We start from the raw sequence: 19,845 nt of genomic DNA on the forward strand, positions 1-19,845 counted from the left end.
TGGTTTTAACTGCTTTGCTGTTTGTTTTCTTTTTATTTCCTTTTGTTTAAATGAATGCTCACAGAATTATAAGACACCAAATAAAATGTACTTGTACCTTATAGTAGTTCCACGTTTACAAAAGGTGTTGCCAAGAGCCGCATCCAGCTTGACCAGCTCATCCCGTACCTGGATGACCAGCTCATCCCGATGTACCGCTGTGAACAGAAGGTACTTTCAGCATTACTCAAAAGCGCAGGAAAGCAACAGTCTGCATTCTGCTTAGACCAGAATTCCTAGACAGCTCCTGCTTGTGACTAATAATTTCTTCAGGTTCTTTTTAAGCAACATTTACCTCCTGATAAGCTGCGGTGGCACAAGTAAGCGGGCAAAAATGGATGAACAGGAGGGAGTCCCTTGAAACTGATAAGGCCTCCAAGAAGGCACAGGCTCTCCTTGCTGCATGGATTTTACAGACTCAAATTTGATTTTACCTCCCCTCCTCCAACAGGAACGGTAATGAAGACATCATTGCCATCAGCAAGGGGGCTGCCATTAGCAGAGATGGTGTAAACACGTTCATTTACTGTGGGTGTGCGCAAACCCGGCGTCTTGAAAAATCTGGAAAAAGCAACAGGTGAGGAATTTTACTGGGATTGCTTAAAGCACTTGGACCAAAAGTCTTCCACTGCAGGTTCAAAGCGCTGCTGGAAAATATCCCGCATATAGACAACCGAGACGTAAGGAGCAAGCAGCAAGGCACTTACAGAGAAATGCAATAGAATACAAACCTGGAATCAGACCTGGGTGTGACGATGGAAGCGCCTCCTCGAGCACAGAGATCAAGATTTCTGCCAGTAGCTGGAGTGATAAAGCTGCTTTTGCTTGATCTGCTTAAAAGGAAGCATGTAAGTAGAGCCCTGCTCTCGGAAGAATAATTTTAACAGACACGTAAGCACTGTCTTACCAAAGACTTAGATGAGACAACCCAAGGTTCTCACAGATCACCCTATACAGCACGGCATGCCTACATCACCCAGCCTGCTAGGCCACGCACCACCCCAGTCAGCAGCTACGTTAGCACCGCACCTTTACTCTCTGTTTCTGAAATCCTGCCACAAAACTCATCGCCGTTACCTTTTACTCTTGCGTTTCACTCTTGCTGAAGGAGGTCTTCTGCTCCTGGACACTGGTGCTTTTTTAGTGGACGTCCTCACCTGAAACACATTAGCTGCCAAGTCAGTCATTTCCTTCTCCTGTGACAGCCAAGTCCGCATCGAGCAAATGCTCCCATACGAAACGCTTGGCTCAGCAGGCTCCTTCCTGCAGCACAAGAGTCTGAAACAAGCCACGGGACAAACTTCTGAGACCTTCCCCATTCGAGTATTACTTCTCACATCCTTTCCCCGAAGCTCAGCTGTAGAACTTCAGGAGGATAACGGACCACGTTAACTTCTACTCTGACTTAGGACGGTTCATGTATTTACCATTGCCCACAGCAGAACTCATATACTACAAAACCGAAAACCATTATTGGTAAATATTTTCAACGTGACCCAGGCCGTTCTGCTCTAGGGAGTATCACTCCCTACATACAGCAACGCTGAAGACACCCGCTCAGATGAGAAGGAAGAGACTCTCACGTGCAGAAGTACAACAGGAATAAAAGCAGAGGTAACCTGCAGCACCAGTCACTTTGCTTGCCACAAGTAGCAGCACTACCTGCCAACGAAAGCCAGCTTCCAGCATCACTGGGATGATCAGGAAGCAACAGCTTTTTCAAAGACACCCTTACAGCATCCTGCACAGCTGTCCCATCATAGGCATCAGCATCGTCTCGGTACATAGTTTATATCCTGGGAATAAAAGCCATCACAAAGAGCAGCTACTTACCTTTCCGTTTCTTGGACTAGTACTTGCAGCTGCTTGCTCCAGAAGAAGTTGGTCATCGTGTTTCGCTTTCTTTGCTGGAGGAAGCAAAGGAACCTCTGCTGCTTCTTCAGTAGCTTCAACACCCTGTTTAGATTTTCCTACAAAAAGAAGAAAGCATTATTCAAGTAGACAGGAAAAAAAAAACCTAACGTGACATAATTAAAGCAAGTAAAACTACTTCAGGTCGCAGGGATAAAGGTAGAATTACATCCTTGTCTTTAAACGTAGCGAAGGCTGTAGCTAAGAACCAAATCAGCATTCACAGAATGTTAACTACTGACCTTTCGTGATGATTTTCAAGGGAGTCTGGATAAATTCTGCTGTCAGCTTGTTTATTTCTGTTATTCCCAAGTCTGCCTAGGATTAAGAAGTCATAATATTGTCAGGATGATCAGTAGCGCGAGTTTGTGATAAGTCAAAGTTGCAGGCAAAATCTTTATAACTATTTCACATATATAACTATTTAACGTAACTGTATCTTTACGTTCTTCTGTTGTGCTCAAAAGAGGTCCTTCCTCATTATTCTGGACATAACAGATCTCGGTGCCCTTCAGTGCCAGCACGCCTTGCTGGGCAGCTGCGAGCACGCTTCACCTACTCCCTGCTGTTCAACCACCACAGCAACGCTTTAGCTTACTGAGAGGCGCGTGCTCTTCCAGAGACCTAGGAGCAAACCCCTACAGCGCGGGGCTCTGCAAAATGACCTGGGGAAATGGCCGCAAGTTGTACCAGAAGAGGTTTAGGTTAGACTTAAGGAAGAACTTTTTCTCTCAGAAAGTGGTCAGGCACTGGAATGGCCTGCCAAGGGAGGTGGTGGAGTCGCCATTTCTGGCAGTGTTCAAGAGGCATCTGGACGAGGAGCTGCGAGATATGGTTTAGTAGCTTGTGGTAGCAGTGGTAGTGTGAAGACGGTTGGACTAGATGATCCTATAGGTCGTTTCCAACCTTGTGATTCTATGATTCTATGACTCCAGGGGAGCAGAGCAACCTTAGCAGGAGAGAAGACAACGGTGATCTCCGTGTGTGATGATGGAGCAGCCAATGGAGAGTGATTATATCGTGTTTGGTTCTTTTTTTTTCTTTATGACCATCCCTGAAGAATGTTAAAATGCAAGGAGGATTGGGAGAGGTGTACTGGCAGACGCTGCCCAGAGCGTGCCCATCACTGTAGGGTGTATACATACAACAGCCCCAAAAGCACAGCTGGGTCCCCCGTCTGGCCTTTGTTTACAGCGTGCCACGGTTTGAGCCTCAAAAGTTACACTCCCGAGGCTGCTAATGCTTGTATGCCCCCCACTGCCTTCCCAGCAAATCTGTCGATGGGCAGAGAGATGTTTCAACAGGTTTCCAAGCTTCCCTCCTCCCACGCTTTTCCTTTTCTCCCCCTCAACATCTCTGGAACGTCCCAACCAACACAATCACATTGTTCACACTGTCATGTTTTCGGAATGTGCTTTTCAGTATCAGTATCGGTCGGCAGGATCTTCTGCAAAGCCGGGTAACATTGAGTGGCAGAGGGTGTGGAGGAACTCAGGAGAAAACTTAGAGAAGCAGACACTCCCGGTGTCACGGAACTCCCCTCCCATACTCCCGTGGAACCCTGAGAGGTTAGGCAGGTACTGAAGAGAGGGAAGGCTGCGGCCCCAGCACACCTACGGAGGCACAAATTATTTGGGGCCTGGCCCAACAGCCCAACAGCATATGAGGGAGTTTGAGGAGCTGCTTCGTCAACAATCAGCACTGAAGCGCGGCTCCCTTTAACACTTTGATTACCAGTTCAAACTGGACGTTTCAAGGAAAGGCCCCCTCCACATGACGTGCTTCTGATGCCACTTGGAGTAAGCGGCTTGCGGTGATTACATAACGGGCTCAGAGGGGAAACCGCAATCATCCAGGAATTTTGGAAGCGGCCTGAGAGGTCCTTTCCAACCTCAGCGATCCCTTAGCGTGAAACTAAGCAGGCCCGCAAAGCCGGGCAAGGAGCAGCACGAGCATGCAAACCCTGCAGGGGACACCACAGCATCTCCTCCCGCTAAGCCTTAACGCAGTTAAGATCCGCGTGCGTAACCCGCGCTATCGCAGCAGCGCTCCTGCGGATACACAAAGCCTTCGTCTCCTCCAGGAACGCACCACGCGCCGCGGAAAGTTTCCTATTCGTGCCCGATACCTACCGTCACCGCCTCTTCCAGGACTTTCCGGCTTCCCCCTTCAGCTAGAAAGAAGACGCACTCGTTCGGAAGCGTCGCTGCGGTCCGCAGCCGGGACAGCTCCCGCAACACCCGCAGCCGCGCCGCAACGCCGCCGCAGGAGCGGGCGCCGCACAGCAGGCGTTCCGGCGGCGAGCGAGCGGCCCCGGGCAGAGGGGGCGGCGCACCCGCCCGCGCCCACTCGCGTTCTGTTCGCGCGAGCCCCGCGCGCCGCGTCCCACCGCTCCTCAGCGACGGCCGCCGAGCGCCGCTCCAGGGGAAGCCCGCGCCCCCCGCCGCTACCGAAGAACTGCAGCCAGTTCATCTCGCGGAGCGCCACGGGCAGCCGGAGGAGCTCCACGTCGTACAGGTTCTCCATCTCCTTGACCAGGCGCTCCCCGCTCGCCCGCAGCTGCTCGACCCGGCTCCTCGCTGCGGGGACGGACGCGGCGTCGGACGCGGCCCGAGCGCAGAGCTCGGCCCGCCCGCCCGCCCGCGGCCTACCCTCCCGGTCGAAGTCCTTCAGGAAGGCGCTCAGCTTCCTGCCGCGCGCGCCCGTGGCCGCGGCCGCCTTCCTGCGGGCAGGAGCCATGAGGGCCGAGGAACGGCGCGAGCGCACCGAGCCCCGCTCCCGCACGGCGCGACAGCACCGGCCGCCCGCGCCGCGTTCAACCGCCGCCCAACGCGCGCCCGCCGCCCAATCAGAGCTCCGCGAGCGGCGGCGCAGCCAATGGGAGCGCGGCGCGGCGTGATGACGCCCGGCGCGGCGTGATGACGATGGCGGGCGCGGCGGGCCGGGCCGGGCCGGGCCGGGCCGGCGCGGCCGTTGTGCTGCGGCCGTACGAGGAGCGAGCGGCGGAGCCGGGCCTGGCCTGGCCGAGCTGCTGCGGCGCGGGCCACGCGGGCCGCGCTGCCCGTCGTTGGCCGACGCGCCGGAGGGCCTGCGGGACGCGGAGCGTTACTACTAGCGGCGCCTGCAGCCTCCCGTGGCGGGGCTCCCCGGGCGGGGCTGGGGGCGCGGGCAAGGAGGAGCTTTCGGAGGCGAATCGAATGAAGGGAAACAAGCTGCGTTAAAAGCGACGTGCTTTCGCGGGCTGCTGGATCCGCAGCTGCGGAGCTGACCTTGCTAAGCCGGGCGTTGGCTGCCGAGAGCAGATGCTTTTCTGCAGACTTAGGCGCTTGGTACAGGCGGCGGCTGTCCCGTTTCTCCGAATAACGCTGTGCGCTATCCTAGCGTTAAGAACCAGACGGTGCGCACGTACTCAGTACTTTCCCTGAGATCACCAGCGTGTTGGAAATATCCAGATAATTTTCTAGGACGGTTTCTCTGATAAAGCAAATTTTATTCGCAATTGCAACGGCGGGCCTCCTGCAAGCAGGAGTGCACAGAGAAAACAGTGTTACGTCTTTTATCCCCTATTGCCCAACGCTTATCTCTTTCTCCCCTGGTTCCTCACTGGCTGAGTACTGCAGGTTCACACTCTTTTGCCACCCTTCACTAATCATACAAATACCAAGTAAACACAAATCTTTGCCGCCCAAACACAAATATCTTAATTGGTTAATTGCCTTCTAACAATTGCTTTCTTAACAAACATTTGGTCATAACTTTTGGATGTCTGTTTTACAACATAAACATAAACATAGCCTCTTAATTGTTTAATTACCCCCCTAACATTTGCGCCCTTTACACTGGGTCATTGTTCTGATCATTCATCTGTCCTTGCATAGAGATAAGCTCGGAAGGAGGATAGAGGGGAGTATCTTGGAGCCTGCCTGTGGCACCCTAACATTCCCACAGAGTGGGACAGTTCTGCTTTGTGTAAAGGCCCTGACTCCTTGAAAGTTTGTTGCATGTATTTCACTTCTGCCGGTCCAATGAACAACCTTACGGTATGTTTCCTAGTTCAGAATACTATTACCCACATTGTTTAGAACATTTAAAATCTATTGCAGCTTTGTGAGAAAGAATTTGTTAGGTAATTCGGTAACTATGTTTCTAAAATATGTTACTAATATGTATATGGTATTCTTACTTTCCACATCAGCTATTGCCAAGGATGTGTTACAGCTTAATTCTTTAGATCAATTGCCCTTTTTCAACGTTCAATGCAGAAACAACATTTTCACTTTCCACTAGCGGAGGGTTCTGCGTCCTTGCACGTGCTTGGTCCTTCTGTGCTGGATTCCAAGGATGCCCCCACACCTCACAGAATCACAGAATCACCAAGGTTGGAGAAGACCTCCAAGATCACCCAGTCCAACCATCCACCTATCACCAGTAGTACTCACTAAACCATATCCCTCAACACAAAATCCAACTGTTCCTTGAACACCTCCAGGGTCAGTGACTCCACCACCTCCCTAGGCAGCCCATTCCAGTGCCTGACCACTCTTTCAGAAAAGTAGTATTTCCTAACGTCCATTCTAAATCTCCCCTGGCGCAGCTTGAAGCCATTCCCTCTAGTCCTATCACCAGTTACATGAGAGAGGAGGCCGACCCCCAGCTCACTACAACCTCCCTTCAGGTAGTTATAGAGAGCAATAAGGTCTCCTCTGAGCCTCCTCTTCTCCACACTGAACAATCCCAGCTCCTTCAGCCGCTCCTCATAAGGCCTGTGCTCCAGACCCCTCACCAGCTTTGTTGCCCTTCTTTGAACCCGCTCCAGGGCCTCAATGTCTTTCTTGCAGTGAGGGGCCCAAAACTGGACACAGCACTTGAGGTGCGGCCTCACCAGAGCTGAGTGCAGGGGCACAATCGCTTCCCTGTTCCTGCTGGCAACACCGTTCCTGATGCAGGCCAGGATGCCATTGGCCTTCTTGGCCACCCGGGCACACTGCTGGCTCATGTTCAGCCGAGCATCGATCAACACCCCCAGGTCCATTTCCTCTACGTGGTCTTCCAGCCACTCCGCCCCAAGCATGTAGCGTTGCCTGGGGTTGTTGTAGCCAAAGTGCAGGACCCGGCATTTGGTCTTGTTGAGACTCATCCCATTGGCTTCAGCCCAGCTATCCAGCCTGTCCAGATCCCTCTGTAGGGCCTCGCTACCCCCAGGCAGATCAACACTTCCAGCCAACTTGGCATCATCCCCAAACTTAGTGAGGGTGCACTCAGTGCCCTCATCCAGGTCATCAGTAAAGTTATTGAAGAGGACAGGCCCCAGCACCGACCCCTGGGGAACACCGCTTGTGACCGGTCACCAGCTGCATTTAGCTCCATTCACTACCACTCTCTGTGCCCAGTCTTCCAGCCAGTTCCTTATCCAGCCAAGAGCGTACCCGTCCAAGTCACGGGCTGTCAGCTTCTGCAGGAGAGTGCTGTGGGAGACAGTGTCAAAGGCCTTGCTGAAGTCTAGGTAGATTACATCAGCAGCCTTTCTCTCGTCTACCAGGCGGGTCACTAGATCATAGAAGGAGATCAGGTTGGTCAAACAGGACCTGCCCTTCATGAACCCATACTGGCTAGGCCTGATCCCCCGTTGTCCCACAGATGCCACGTGATCTCCCTCAAGACAATCTGCTCCATAACCTTCCCTGGCACCGGGAGGTCAGGCTAGCAGGCCTGTAGTTCCCCGGATCCTCCTTTCAACCCTTCTTATAGATGGGAGTCACATTGGCAAGCCTCCAGTCTTCTTGGACTTCAGCAGTCAACAAAGAGCGCTGATAGATAATGGCGAGCGGCTCGGCTATCACCTGCGCCAGTTCCCTTGGCACTCTCGGGTGAATCCCATCCGGCCCCATGGACTTGTGACAGTCCAGCTGGACTAGTAGGTCTCTGACTGCATCCTCCCGAATCGCGGGGGGGTTCTGTCCACACTCCAGTCCAGACTACCGGGTCAGAGAGCGGAGTAGCCTGAGGATAGCTGGTGTCACCTTCAAAGACAGACGTAAAGAAGGCATTCAGAACCTCTGCCTTTTCCTTATCCTCAGTGGTCACATTCCCAGCCTCATCCAGTAAAGAATGAAGATTCTCCTGAGTCCTCCTCTTATCGTTCATGTATTTTTAAAAGGGTTTCTTGTTCCTTTTAACGCCAGCGGCCAGGTTGAGTTCAAGCTGGGCTTTTGCCTTTCTGATTTTCTCTCTACACATCTTAACTTCTCTGTACTCTTTCTGAGTCACTCGTCCCTTCTTCCACAGGAGGTAGATTCTCTTTTCTCCCGGAGCCTCAAGAATAGCTCCCTATTTATCCATGCTGGTCTTCTTCCCTGCCGGCACATTTTGTGGCTCGGGGGGACAGCCAGCCCTGTGCCTTTAGGACTACCTTCTTGAAGAGCGACCAGCCGTCTTGGACCCCTTTACTCTCTAAGTCTGAAACCCAGAGGATTCCCCCTGCTAGCCTTCTGAATTCAAAACCCGCCCTCCGGAAGTCCAAGGTAGCAGTTTTGCTGTTCCCCCTCCTGGCTCCACCAAGAATTGAGAACTCTACCATTTCATGGTCACTCTGTCCAAGACAGCCCCCAACCTCCACATCTCCCACCAGACATTCTCCGATTGCGAAAAGCAGGTCAAGCGGGGCAGCTCCTCTCGTCGGCTCTCTCACCAGCTGCGTCAGAAAGTTATCCTCCAAACACTCCAGAAACCTCCTAGAGTGCTGCTCCTGTCTCTTCATCCTGGTTCGGTGGTCTGTAGCAGACACCCACCAGGAAGTCTGCCTTGTCAGCCCTTACCCTGATCTTTACAGTTCTGGTTCTGCACCATAATAGAGCTGTGGCAGTCTTGTCAAGGCTTCAGAACAACCACCGTACTGTCATATCCACAGGAAAGGTGCGGAACAAACGCACGCTTTTGCGTCTGTGCCAAGCGCAATGGAGAAGCCAGGAGTTAGTCTTCTCGCTTCTCAGCTTCTCCCCCCTCCAGCAACAACCCCCCATTGCTACTGGAGTTGCTATTACTGGAACAGTTGATCAGTTAGTAGAGACTGTTCCAAAGGCTGCTTGTCTCCAAATGGTGTTATGATAGAGAGCTGCAGCCACACCATGAATCATCTATGATGATGCCTGTTGATCCTGAGAGAATGCCTACTTTAACTAGGGGGCTTCCAGGATCATTGAAACCCATAGGCATACAACTGCAAGGAAAGATACAGGCTACGTCTCAGGCAGAAAGAAGCCGGGCAGTGTTAGAGGAAACTGTAACCTCTAACCATCTGCGGTCAGGATACAGAGGACGGACGTGGGGGGAGGTTGCCCAGGAGTCAATTAACTATGGGAGGAAATATGGTTTCTTCCAGTGGTTTCTTCCTCCAGGAAATTGGAGCCAAGGGCAGTGAGGCTTGCAGCAGTCAGCCTTGCCCCCAGGCCTCCTAGGCCAAAGCTCAGTGGGACTGGAAGGGTCTCATTGTCAGCAAAAACAGGTAGGCGACATATTGATCATAAGGGTAATTGTCTCGGGACATAGGGCTGGCACAAGGGTGTTCCACGAGATCTGATGAATGGATTAGCCACTGTCAGGTTAGAGACATTAGTTAACTGGTGGCCAGAACAGAGGCTCAAGAATCTTGAGGCAAGCACCATCTTGAGCCCAGGTCCTAGGGCCTCTCCCGAGGAACCTGAGCGGCTATCCAAGCCATTAGAAACCTGATGTCTTCACCCCTCCCAAGTGAGCGAGGTGGGGGCGGTGAAGAGTGGATGCATTAGAAAGCTCACCACAAAGCGAAACAAAGAGATCCTCGATTTAACACCTTCTGTCCAAAGGCCTCACCACTCTTGCCAGTTATCCCTGTGAGTCACACACAGTTCAGTGGCTGAGAAGCTAAGGGAAACCCTCTTATCTCCCTGGCCAGACTGTGTTGATTGACTCAGCTAACCTGAGGCCGGTTTCCCTAACCCTAATGGAATCCCTTAACGAATGTGCTTGGGAGGCTAAAGACACCCCGAAAAAGGAATATAAAATCACCTCTTGCTGAATTGTTCCCTCATTTTTTAACCGTATTAACAAAGCCCAAAAAGGGCCAGTCGGTGTCCTGTTTCATTTTACAGAAGATCCCCGCAGGACCTTGATTGGACACAGAAAGGCTGATAGCTGATTTGTGTTTTGTGACAGAAGATCTGATCACGCTAGAATACTGAATATACCTCTTGATGACATGTTTTGGTTGCAATAGTGTTATGTTTTGCGTTGGTGTGGGTGTGGGTGGTGGTTGACGTCAGTGCTCGGATCTGTTAAACTTCACAACTGGGTTCAGAGTTCTTAGCGGTCATCCTCGCTTCCTGATACTCCCTGCACAGTGATAGCATTTCCTTTGAGCGCTTCTTATCAAACTGATTATGATTTGCACGTAAGTCCTCCACAGTGTTTCCAAATTCCTAACAAACTGGGAAATGAATCGAGGGACCCATCTAATATCTGTCAGATGTGGGCACAGGAGAAATCTGTCATAAAGCCTTTTGCACCGATGCTTTCCAGTGTCACACCAGCCCAGGAGCTCCATCCCAAACACGGCTGTTGGAAGGTGCCTAAGTTTTGATAAGAGATGTGTATGTTTCTGGGATTACTCCTCTTTGACGCTTTCTACTGTCGCACGCTTTCCTGTGAAAAGTTCTGTAGACTGTAACAGTACTTGAACTTGCCAAACTAGGAGCTCTATCTCTCAGCACCTGAATTGCTTTGGAAATGCTCAAATGGAGAGTTCTCATGACACTAAATCATCTTAGAAAACATTCCATGGCAAGTCCACATACTGTCAAATTGGACTAGATACGCTTTTGGTGAATTAACTGAAGTGTCCTATTGTATGGCCGTTGAGAAACACCACAACCTCTACTGAAGAATTCCCATCTGGATCCTGGCTTCCACTGGGAGTTCCTGGGTGGGCTACGCAGCTGACACAAATAGCTCTATTTGTTTTACTTATTGATCTGTCATTATTGGTTCTTGTTAAATGTATGGCTGTTGCCAAATGGATGGTTGTCTCTTTTCACTTTCTACCTTTTCTTCATTAGGAAACATTGGTGTCACCACTGCTGAAGAGCCACCGGCTGGTGTTTGTGGCAAAATGAATGATTCTAATTGTTGTCTAAAAATTGAATGATAATGAAGAAGTTGCTAAACAAATTGCCCACGGGTGAAACGCATCCTATTTTGTGTGCTGTTGCAACTCTTGTGTTTGTTCCTTGTGTGGTTCCATGGTGGATTCAACCTATACAACCAGCGGTATCCTCCATGGACTTTGTAACCACTTCAACTGATGATGAACCAGTCCAACAGATCAGGGCAACCTTTGTAACCAAGCCCAAGAAGTCCCTTCTAACAACTGTGTAACATTTAACCCCCCTTACTCCCCACCCCGCTTTTCCCTTCTGCTTACTTTTACGTTCTTTCTCTCTTTCTTTCTTTCTCTCTTTCTCTCTTTCTCTCTTTTTTCTCTCTCTCCCCACCACCAGGAACGGTCATTTGCACAGCAGTTTCAAGCAATCTTGTTTGGGCTCAAAGCTTGCTTCCTGAGGTATTTCTTGTGATGAGACTGACTTGTTTAGGAGATGAGTGATGGGTGTTGCCGTGTGGCAATCAACATCACTGTGTGGACAATTTTAGCTGTTTGCCTTCGGAAGAGGGTGCTCAGCACTGTTTACTGGTGGAAGATCTAGGCTGTGACCAAAGAAGTCCAGCTTGCTACAGGAGACTGGGGGATGATCCCATTGTATCCTGTGAAGGCAAGATACAAGTGGGCGCCTCCCTGCTCCCTCTTATCTGCTGGCAAGGCCCGGAAGATGGGAACAAAAGGAGTTCCTGCCGAGATCCAAAAGCCAGAAGCTCTCACCCCAAAAACAACTGACTCAACCACTTTGGACTTATAAATTTATAAGTTGGTACTACCACTGGAAAGGAGTTGCCATCATCGCCGTGCTGTCACCGTCGTCGTCAACAGAACAACAATGCCCGACGACCCACCACTACTGAAGATCAATGACTGAACTATGAACCACGCTGCATCCACGGTGGTGACTATCTCCTTTTTGCTTTCTATAGAGACTCCTTGCTGCTTCTTTCCTATCTGTCCTATCGCCCCCCTTCCCTTCCCTGTTCCCCTCATTCATAATAGTGTCCGTCCTCCCCTTCCCCATCTCCCTGATTAAGATCTGCAACAAACTGGTCGGACCAACATTGGAACCGTTGTCCTGTAAGCCCCGGGCATCTCCCTAAAATCTACCTGTCGGCGCTGGAAGGGATGCACCGCCCACGGCCGGCCTCCCTTTGCTATTTGCTTCGTTTAGTCTTTACTTCAGCACGTGGCAGACATCAGTAATGCAAACGGCTGACCAAGCAAGCATCAGCGGTTTCCAACGCACTGAAGTTTGAAAGGCTTCAGGAAGCGCTGGTGCATTCCTGTGTGCAGCGGCGAGGAAAAAGGAGTAACCGGAAAGCATACATATAGGTGTTGAGTTGATTTTATTGATGACTTACTCCAATTGTTAACGTTCAAGAGTAAAATGGGCAAAAGCCCAAGTCGATAGAGAGAAATGGAATCAAGTGGAAATTGGCAGTTGATTGGTGTCTTCCCGTCCCCTTCCGTCCCAGGAAAGCAAAGGCGGCCTTCCAGACTTGGCTGTTTTATTCCACAATCAGAGGGGTTGTGTAGAGGGAGTGCCGGATTCCAAAAGTGGATGCAGGCGCCTGGGGCTTGATCAGCGTCACCTGGAAGGGCGAAAAGGAAAGGCAGATCCACAAGGGCCCTTGTCTTCTCTGCTGCCCTCGCACCCTGCTGTCCCGCACCCCTCCCGATGCCAGACAGTCCCGGGTGCCTCTCTGGGCAGGGCTGAGCGCCAGCGCAGGGCCGCTGCAGCTGGAGCAGAGCTGGCTCAGGGAGCTGGGCTGGCCTGACAGGAGGTGCGATTACGGGCACCTCCTGTCTCGGAGAGGGCTGGATGTGCACCTGGGACCTCGCAGCTAACTCTCCTCCGCTGGGGGCGTGCCGCCTGGAGCCCTTCTGAGCTGCGTCCCCCAGAAGAGCTTGTGAAGGACCAGCACGCCCCGTGAAGGGAAAGGGAGCAGAGGGAGGAAAAGCTGCATGCTGTGCTGTCTGTCCCTTCCTCTGCTCGGAGGTGGCACGAGGGCAGGGAGCAGGCCTGCTGTCCGGCACTTGGTCCCTGCGGCCAGAAGCTCTTTGGCCGGAGGAAGCCTCGGGGGAAGGGGGAGAGGCGTGAAGGCTGTGCTTGTGAAACAGAGGGGAAGAGCTGAGCAGCTAGCTGCCTTACCCGGCCTACGCTGTAGTCTGCCGGCCCCGGCTTCGCTGCTTTGCCCTCTGCGGGTTTTGGTCGGGCCGCCATGGTGTACGCGGGCGCCCTGGTCTTGTAGGCATCCACAGCTACTTTGGGCAACGCCGCAGGACCCGGAGTCTGCAAGAGAGTCATGGGCGCACGGGGCTGGGATCACATTCAAGGCTCTCTCTTTCCCTGGAAGCCTGCGTTAAGCAAAGGTGCAGCAGGCTTGGAAGCCCCTGTGGCACAGGGAGAGCAGCCCAGCTTTGGATGCTAACATGGAAAAGAGGAGCAGCAGAGCTCACCTTGGCGAGGTCTTCGTCAAAGCGGCCGCGCTGGCTCCTTCCCCTCATGGAGTAGCAGGGGCTGGCCAACGTGTAGGCCGTATTGGGGCCCATCAGCCTGGGCAGTGTGTAGGTGCCCGGACCTGCAGGAGGAGCAGCAGAGAGCGTGTGCGCGAGGGGCTGGAGGAGACGGAAGCAGCAGAGAGGGGCAGCCTGCCCAGCCTGCTGGTGGGAGGTCTCGCCCCTCTGCCAGTTCCTCCCTCTACTCTGGCACTGGGCCAGTGCCGGCAGCTCCGAGCCCGAGCAGCCGGAGCCTCTGCGGGCCGAGAGGTGTTGGTCATGCCAGAAAGCTTGCGGCCCCAGCGCTGCGCAGGCTGCGCAGTAGGCCCGCTGCTGGTGCTGGGCAGCAGCCCGGCCCTGGACGATGCTCAGGCTGAAGGGTCTGCCTTTGCCAGGGTCGGCGTACCTGGAGGGCGGTCTGTACGCAGGGGCTCCCGCCGGAAGGCCATGGACTGCACCGGTGGGCACTTGAAGATGTGCCTGTTGGCTGCCTCGGTGCGGTAGTCACCTGGGGCGGAGGAGAAGAGGAAGAAAGCTGTGAAGCGCTGGTCTCCCTCTGCAGCCGCAGAGACAATGGCCCGAGGAAAGGGTCTTCTGAAGAGCTGCAGGATTGCTGGGGGACCCAGGCAGCACGCAGGGACGCTTTTCCATGCCCCGCCACTATGTCCTGCCGTGCTCGTCCTGTGTGGGGGAAGCGCTGCAGAAGTGGTACTCACTGGGTCCGGGGGTGACGGTGGTCTCCGTCGTGGGTCGTCCGCAAAGGTGGGTGCCCGGAGCCACGTACTTCCCGTTCCTGGTGATGGCGGGCTCCACAAAGTAGCAGGGACCTGGCCCGCAGCTCTCGGCCGCAGGCGGTTTGGTCCCGCGAAACGTGTATGCGGGGGCACGGGCTTTGGTGGGGCTGTGGCCCACGAAACCTAGGAGGAAAAGCAGAAGAGAGCACACCCCTGAGCAGCTGCACGTTTCAAGCTCCTGTGGAGCAGTTAGGCGCAGTTAGGCACCTGGCCTCCTGACATTCCCTTCCCACGTGACTTCTTCCTCCCAGACCAACGGAGGCGAGCCGTGCGGGGCCTCGCAGCGCACAAGAGTCAGCCCCTGAGTGCAAACGGCTGAGCCAGCGCCTTGCAAAGTCACCGGAAAAAGAGAGCGGAGCTTTGGCCAGCACGCTGCCTGTAGCCAGCAGTTTCCAAAGGCCTTCCCGCACCACGCGTGCAGGCACTCCATAGCGAGAGCCCCCAGAGCGCCTCTGTGCAGCTGCCGAGCTGAGCCTGTGGGAGGCTCTGCCGGAACGGGGAAAGGCTCGGGAGCTGCTCTGCCCCGTGATGTCCCTGATGCGCGCCCCGCCCTGGGGATGGCCGCTGTACCTGTTGTCCCCGGGATGGAGTACTGGGGCCCGGGGCTGGGGAACTGGGCCGAGATGAGGCCGCGTGGGCGATGAGGTCTCCACGTCCCCACCCAGGCTCCGTCCATGCTGGCAGGCACGTGCCTCCAAACCTAAAGGCAAGAGCAGAGGAGTTAGTGACAGGCTGCCCTGGCAGAGGCCACGGGTGAGCTTTGCTTCCTGCCCCCCGGCCCTCGGAGCCCAGAGGGGCAGGCAGGAGAGGGCTGTCTCCTTTGCCCAGCCGCGAGCCGCCCGCCACGTGGCTTGCAGCTCCCAAGCCAGAAGGGCCAGCAGCAATTTCTCCTGCTCACGGCAGTCCTGCCAGTCTCGTGCTGCACGCCCCTCACGCACAGCGGAGCTAAGCCCGCATCCTGCGGCCGGGCTCTGCAGCCTGAAGCGTGCTGGAGCTCTCCCTCACCTCTGAGAGCCTTGGAGGACGAGCGCGAAGAGGCTGAGCTGGTCTGCTGCTGGGGCTGCTCTCGGGCACAGCACACGGCGAGCGGCTGCGGGCAGCACAGCTCACGAATGAGGTGCCTGGAGCCGGCGGGCAGCTGTCCTTGGGGAGGGCCCGGCGTCGTCATGGCAGCGCATTGTGACAGCACGCGGGCTCCGGGTGATGTCATCTGTGCTGTGACATCTCCCGGCTGGCCTGAAGCCGCGCCCTCCACGCCTTTTCCACCTCGCACTCCAGCCAGGAAAAAGCTGTAGCGCACGCTGCCGCCACCTGCAGTTGGACCGAGCTCTCAGTTCCAGCCCCGTGCCGCCCGGGGCTCCTGGGGCTCGATCAGCGTCACCTGCAAGGGAGAGAATCCCAGCGGGGAAGTGCACTGAAAGTCCCTTCCGTCTGGCACGGCCAGCTCAGCCGTGTGCAGCCACCAGCATAATGATTTGGTTGCCCTCTTTTTTAGCTTGTACCAAAGATACATGTAAATGAAGTACACGTGTTCATGTCGTTCACTCTGTTCTGGAGTGCATACGTGGCACCAGACAATTTTTCTTTGCCCAGTCCGGCCCAGACAGGCCAGGAGTCGTAGAACCATATCATAGAATCATAGAATGGCTTGGGTTGAAAAGGACCACAATGACCATCTCGTTTCAACCCCCTGCTACATGCAGGGTCGACAACCAGCAGACCAGGCTGCCCAGAGCCACATCCAGCCTGGCCTTGAATGCCTGCAGGAATGGGGCATCCACAGCCTCCTTGGGCAACCTGTTCCAGTGCCTCACCACCGTCAGAGTGAAAGACTTCCCACTAATCTCATACCTAAACCTCCCCATTCCCCCTTCTCCTATCACTATCCACCCTTGTAAACAGTCATTCCCCCCGCTGTTTATACACCCCCTTCAAGTATTGGAAGGCCACAGTTCCAGAGGTTCCCCTGGAGCCTTCTCTTCTCCTAAGGGCTAAACCAGCCTGGTTCCCTCAACCTTTCTTCACAGGAGAGGTGCTCCAGCTCTCTGATCATCTTAGTGGTCCTGCTCTGGACTCGTTCCAAGAGCTCTGCGTCTTTGTTGTGCCAGAGGCCTCAGGTCTGGGCACAGTACTGCAGATGAGGCCTCACAAGAGCCAAGTAGAGGAGGGCAAATCACCTCCCTCTCCCCACTGGCCACCCCTTTTTAATGCAGCCCAGAACACTGCTGGCTCCCGCTGCACCCCCATCTCACCCTGAAGAAGAATAGGATCCACGATGGCAACACCGAGCTATGCAGCCTTTCCCCAAAATTCCAAGGATGCCCCCACACCTCCTCAAAACCCTCCCCAAATGCCCAGAACGCTCCAAGACCCCCCTCAGAAATCCTCAGTGGCCCATCCCCCCAACACTCCCCAAAGCCCTTACGCTGGCCACAAAGTTTCCCAGGACCCCAAACCTCACCCAGGACGCCCAAACTGCACCTGTCTCCCCAGACTTCCAACGCACTTCTTTTCCAGCTCCGCAGGGACACCTCCCCTGCCTTGAGCCATGGGCAGTGCTGCGGGGGCATCCGCCCATGTTGAAGTACTTGCTTGTATGCCCCCCACTGCCTTCCCAGCAAATCTGTCGATGGGCAGAGAGATGTTTCAACAGGTTTCCAAGCTTCCCTCCTCCCACGCTTTTCCTTTTCTCCCCCTCAACATCTCTGGAACGTCCCAACCAACACAATCACATTGTTCACACTGTCATGTTTTCGGAATGTGCTTTTCAGTATCAGTATCGGTCGGCGGGATCTTCTGCAAAGCCGGGTAACATTGAGTGGCAGAGGGTGTGGAGGAACTCAGGAGAAAACTTAGAGAAGCAGACACTCCCGGTGTCACGGAACTCCCCTCCCAAACTCCCGTGGAACCCTGAGAGGTTAGGCAGGTACTGAAGAGAGGGAAGGCTGCGGCCCCAGCACACCTACGGAGGCAAAAATTATTTGGGGCCTGGCCCAACAGCCCAACAGCATATGAGGGAGTTTGAGGAGCTGCTTCGTCAATAATCAGCACTGAAGCGCGGCTCCCTTTAACACTTTGATTACCAGTTCAAACTGGACGTTTCAAGGAAAGGCCCCCTCCACATGACGTGCTTCTGATGCCACTTGGAGTAAGCGGCTTGCGGTGATTACACAACGGGCTCAGAGGGGAAACCGCAATCATCCAGGAATTTTGGAAGCGGCCTGAGAGGTCCTTTCCAACCTCAGCGATCCCTTAGCGTGAAACTAAGCAGGCCCGCAAAGCCGGGCAAGGAGCAGCACGAGCATGCAAACCCTGCAGGGGACACCACAGCATCTCCTCCCGCTAAGCCTTAACGCAGTTAAGATCCGCGTGCGTAACCCGCGCTATCGCAGCAGCGCTCCTGCGGATACACAAAGCCTTCGTCTCCTCCAGGAACGCACCACGCGCCGCGGAAAGTTTCCTATTCGTGCCCGATACCTACCGTCACCGCCTCTTCCAGGACTTTCCGGCTTCCCCCTTCAGCTAGAAAGAAGACGCACTCGTTCGGAAGCGTCGCTGCGGTCCGCAGCCGGGACAGCTCCCGCAACACCCGCAGCCGCGCCGCAACGCCGCCGCAGGAGCGGGCGCCGCACAGCAGGCGTTCCGGCGGCGAGCGAGCGGCCCCGGGCAGAGGGGGCGGCGCACCCGCCCGCGCCCACTCGCGTTCTGTTCGCGCGAGCCCCGCGCGCCGCGTCCCACCGCTCCTCAGCGACGGCCGCCGAGCGCCGCTCCAGGGGAAGCCCGCGCCCCCCGCCGCTACCGAAGAACTGCAGCCAGTTCATCTCGCGGAGCGCCACGGGCAGCCGGAGGAGCTCCACGTCGTACAGGTTCTCCATCTCCTTGACCAGGCGCTCCCCGCTCGCCCGCAGCTGCTCGACCCGGCTCCTCGCTGCGGGGACGGACGCGGCGTCGGACGCGGCCCGAGCGCAGAGCTCGGCCCGCCCGCCCGCCCGCGGCCTACCCTCCCGGTCGAAGTCCTTCAGGAAGGCGCTCAGCTTCCTGCCGCGCGCGCCCGTGGCCGCGGCCGCCTTCCTGCGGGCAGGAGCCATGAGGGCCGAGGAACGGCGCGAGCGCACCGAGCCCCGCTCCCGCACGGCGCGACAGCACCGGCCGCCCGCGCCGCGTTCAACCGCCGCCCAACGCGCGCCCGCCGCCCAATCAGAGCTCCGCGAGCGGCGGCGCAGCCAATGGGAGCGCGGCGCGGCGTGATGACGCCCGGCGCGGCGTGATGACGATGGCGGGCGCGGCGGGCCGGGCCGGGCCGGGCCGGGCCGGCGCGGCCGTTGTGCTGCGGCCGTACGAGGAGCGAGCGGCGGAGCCGGGCCTGGCCTGGCCGAGCTGCTGCGGCGCGGGCCACGCGGGCCGCGCTGCCCGTCGTTGGCCGACGCGCCGGAGGGCCTGCGGGACGCGGAGCGTTACTACTAGCGGCGCCTGCAGCCTCCCGTGGCGGGGCTCCCCGGGCGGGGCTGGGGGCGCGGGCAAGGAGGAGCTTTCGGAGGCGAATCGAATGAAGGGAAACAAGCTGCGTTAAAAGCGACGTGCTTTCGCGGGCTGCTGGATCCGCAGCTGCGGAGCTGACCTTGCTAAGCCGGGCGTTGGCTGCCGAGAGCAGATGCTTTTCTGCAGACTTAGGCGCTTGGTACAGGCGGCGGCTGTCCCGTTTCTCCGAATAACGCTGTGCGCTATCCTAGCGTTAAGAACCAGACGGTGCGCACGTACTCAGTACTTTCCCTGAGATCACCAGCGTGTTGGAAATATCCAGATAATTTTCTAGGACGGTTTCTCTGATAAAGCAAATTTTATTCGCAATTGCAACGGCGGGCCTCCTGCAAGCAGGAGTGCACAGAGAAAACAGTGTTATGTCTTTTATCCCCTATTGCCCAACGCTTATCTCTTTCTCCCCTGGTTCCTCACTGGCTGAGTACTGCAGGTTCACACTCTTTTGCCACCCTTCACTAATCATACAAATACCAAGTAAACACAAATCTTTGCCGCCCAAACACAAATATCTTAATTGGTTAATTGCCTTCTAACAATTGCTTTCTTAACAAACATTTGGTCATAACTTTTGGATGTCTGTTTTACAACATAAACATAAACATAGCCTCTTAATTGTTTAATTACCCCCCTAACATTTGCGCCCTTTACACTGGGTCATTGTTCTGATCATTCATCTGTCCTTGCATAGAGATAAGCTCGGAAGGAGGATAGAGGGGAGTATCTTGGAGCCTGCCTGTGGCACCCTAACATTCCCACAGAGTGGGACAGTTCTGCTTTGTGTAAAGGCCCTGACTCCTTGAAAGTTTGTTGCATGTATTTCACTTCCTGCCGGTCCAATGAACAACCTTACGGTATGTTTCCTAGTTCAGAATA

At 55.0% G+C, this 19,845-nt stretch overlaps 1 protein-coding gene and 1 pseudogene across 1 annotated transcript; both read right to left on the reverse strand.

Moving 5' to 3' along the window:
* LOC149913515 (borealin-like) lies at window positions 1-4,780 on the reverse strand. Its single transcript, XM_090129324.1, has 8 exons — window positions 4,401-4,780; window positions 4,083-4,123; window positions 2,193-2,268; window positions 1,873-2,009; window positions 1,576-1,658; window positions 1,117-1,404; window positions 771-869; window positions 1-600 (listed from the first exon to the last, which is right to left on the reverse strand). Exons 1-8 carry the CDS (start codon window positions 4,687-4,689, stop codon window positions 450-452), a joined length of 1,164 nt encoding a protein of 387 aa, XP_089985450.1. The 5' UTR covers window positions 4,690-4,780; the 3' UTR covers window positions 1-449.
* Window positions 4,781-12,467: 7,687 nt separating this feature from the next.
* On the reverse strand, window positions 12,468-15,207 carry LOC149913516 (ciliary microtubule associated protein 1A-like; annotated as a pseudogene).
* Between the last annotated feature and the right edge of the window lie 4,638 nt (window positions 15,208-19,845).

Source organism: Phasianus colchicus, chromosome 36 (genome assembly GCF_987193195.1).
Source record: "Phasianus colchicus chromosome 36, bPhaCol1.hap1.1, whole genome shotgun sequence".
Classification (NCBI taxonomy): Eukaryota; Metazoa; Chordata; class Aves; order Galliformes; family Phasianidae; genus Phasianus; species Phasianus colchicus.

What these genes read in the sequence shown, in the direction of transcription:
- LOC149913515 (XM_090129324.1), bottom strand. Translation starts at nt 4,689, where the DNA reads ATGGCTCCTGCCCGCAGGAAGGCGGCCGCGGCCACGGGCGCGCGCGGC. An exon ending in GAACTGGCTGCAGTTCTTCG is followed by an intron (nt 4,124 to 4,400) that starts GTAGCGGCGGGG and finishes TCTTCTTTCTAG; the next exon opens with CTGAAGGGGGAAGCCGGAAA. An exon ending in CTAGTCCAAGAAACGGAAAG is followed by an intron (nt 1,659 to 1,872) that starts GTAAGTAGCTGC and finishes CTGGTGCTGCAG; the next exon opens with GTTACCTCTGCTTTTATTCC.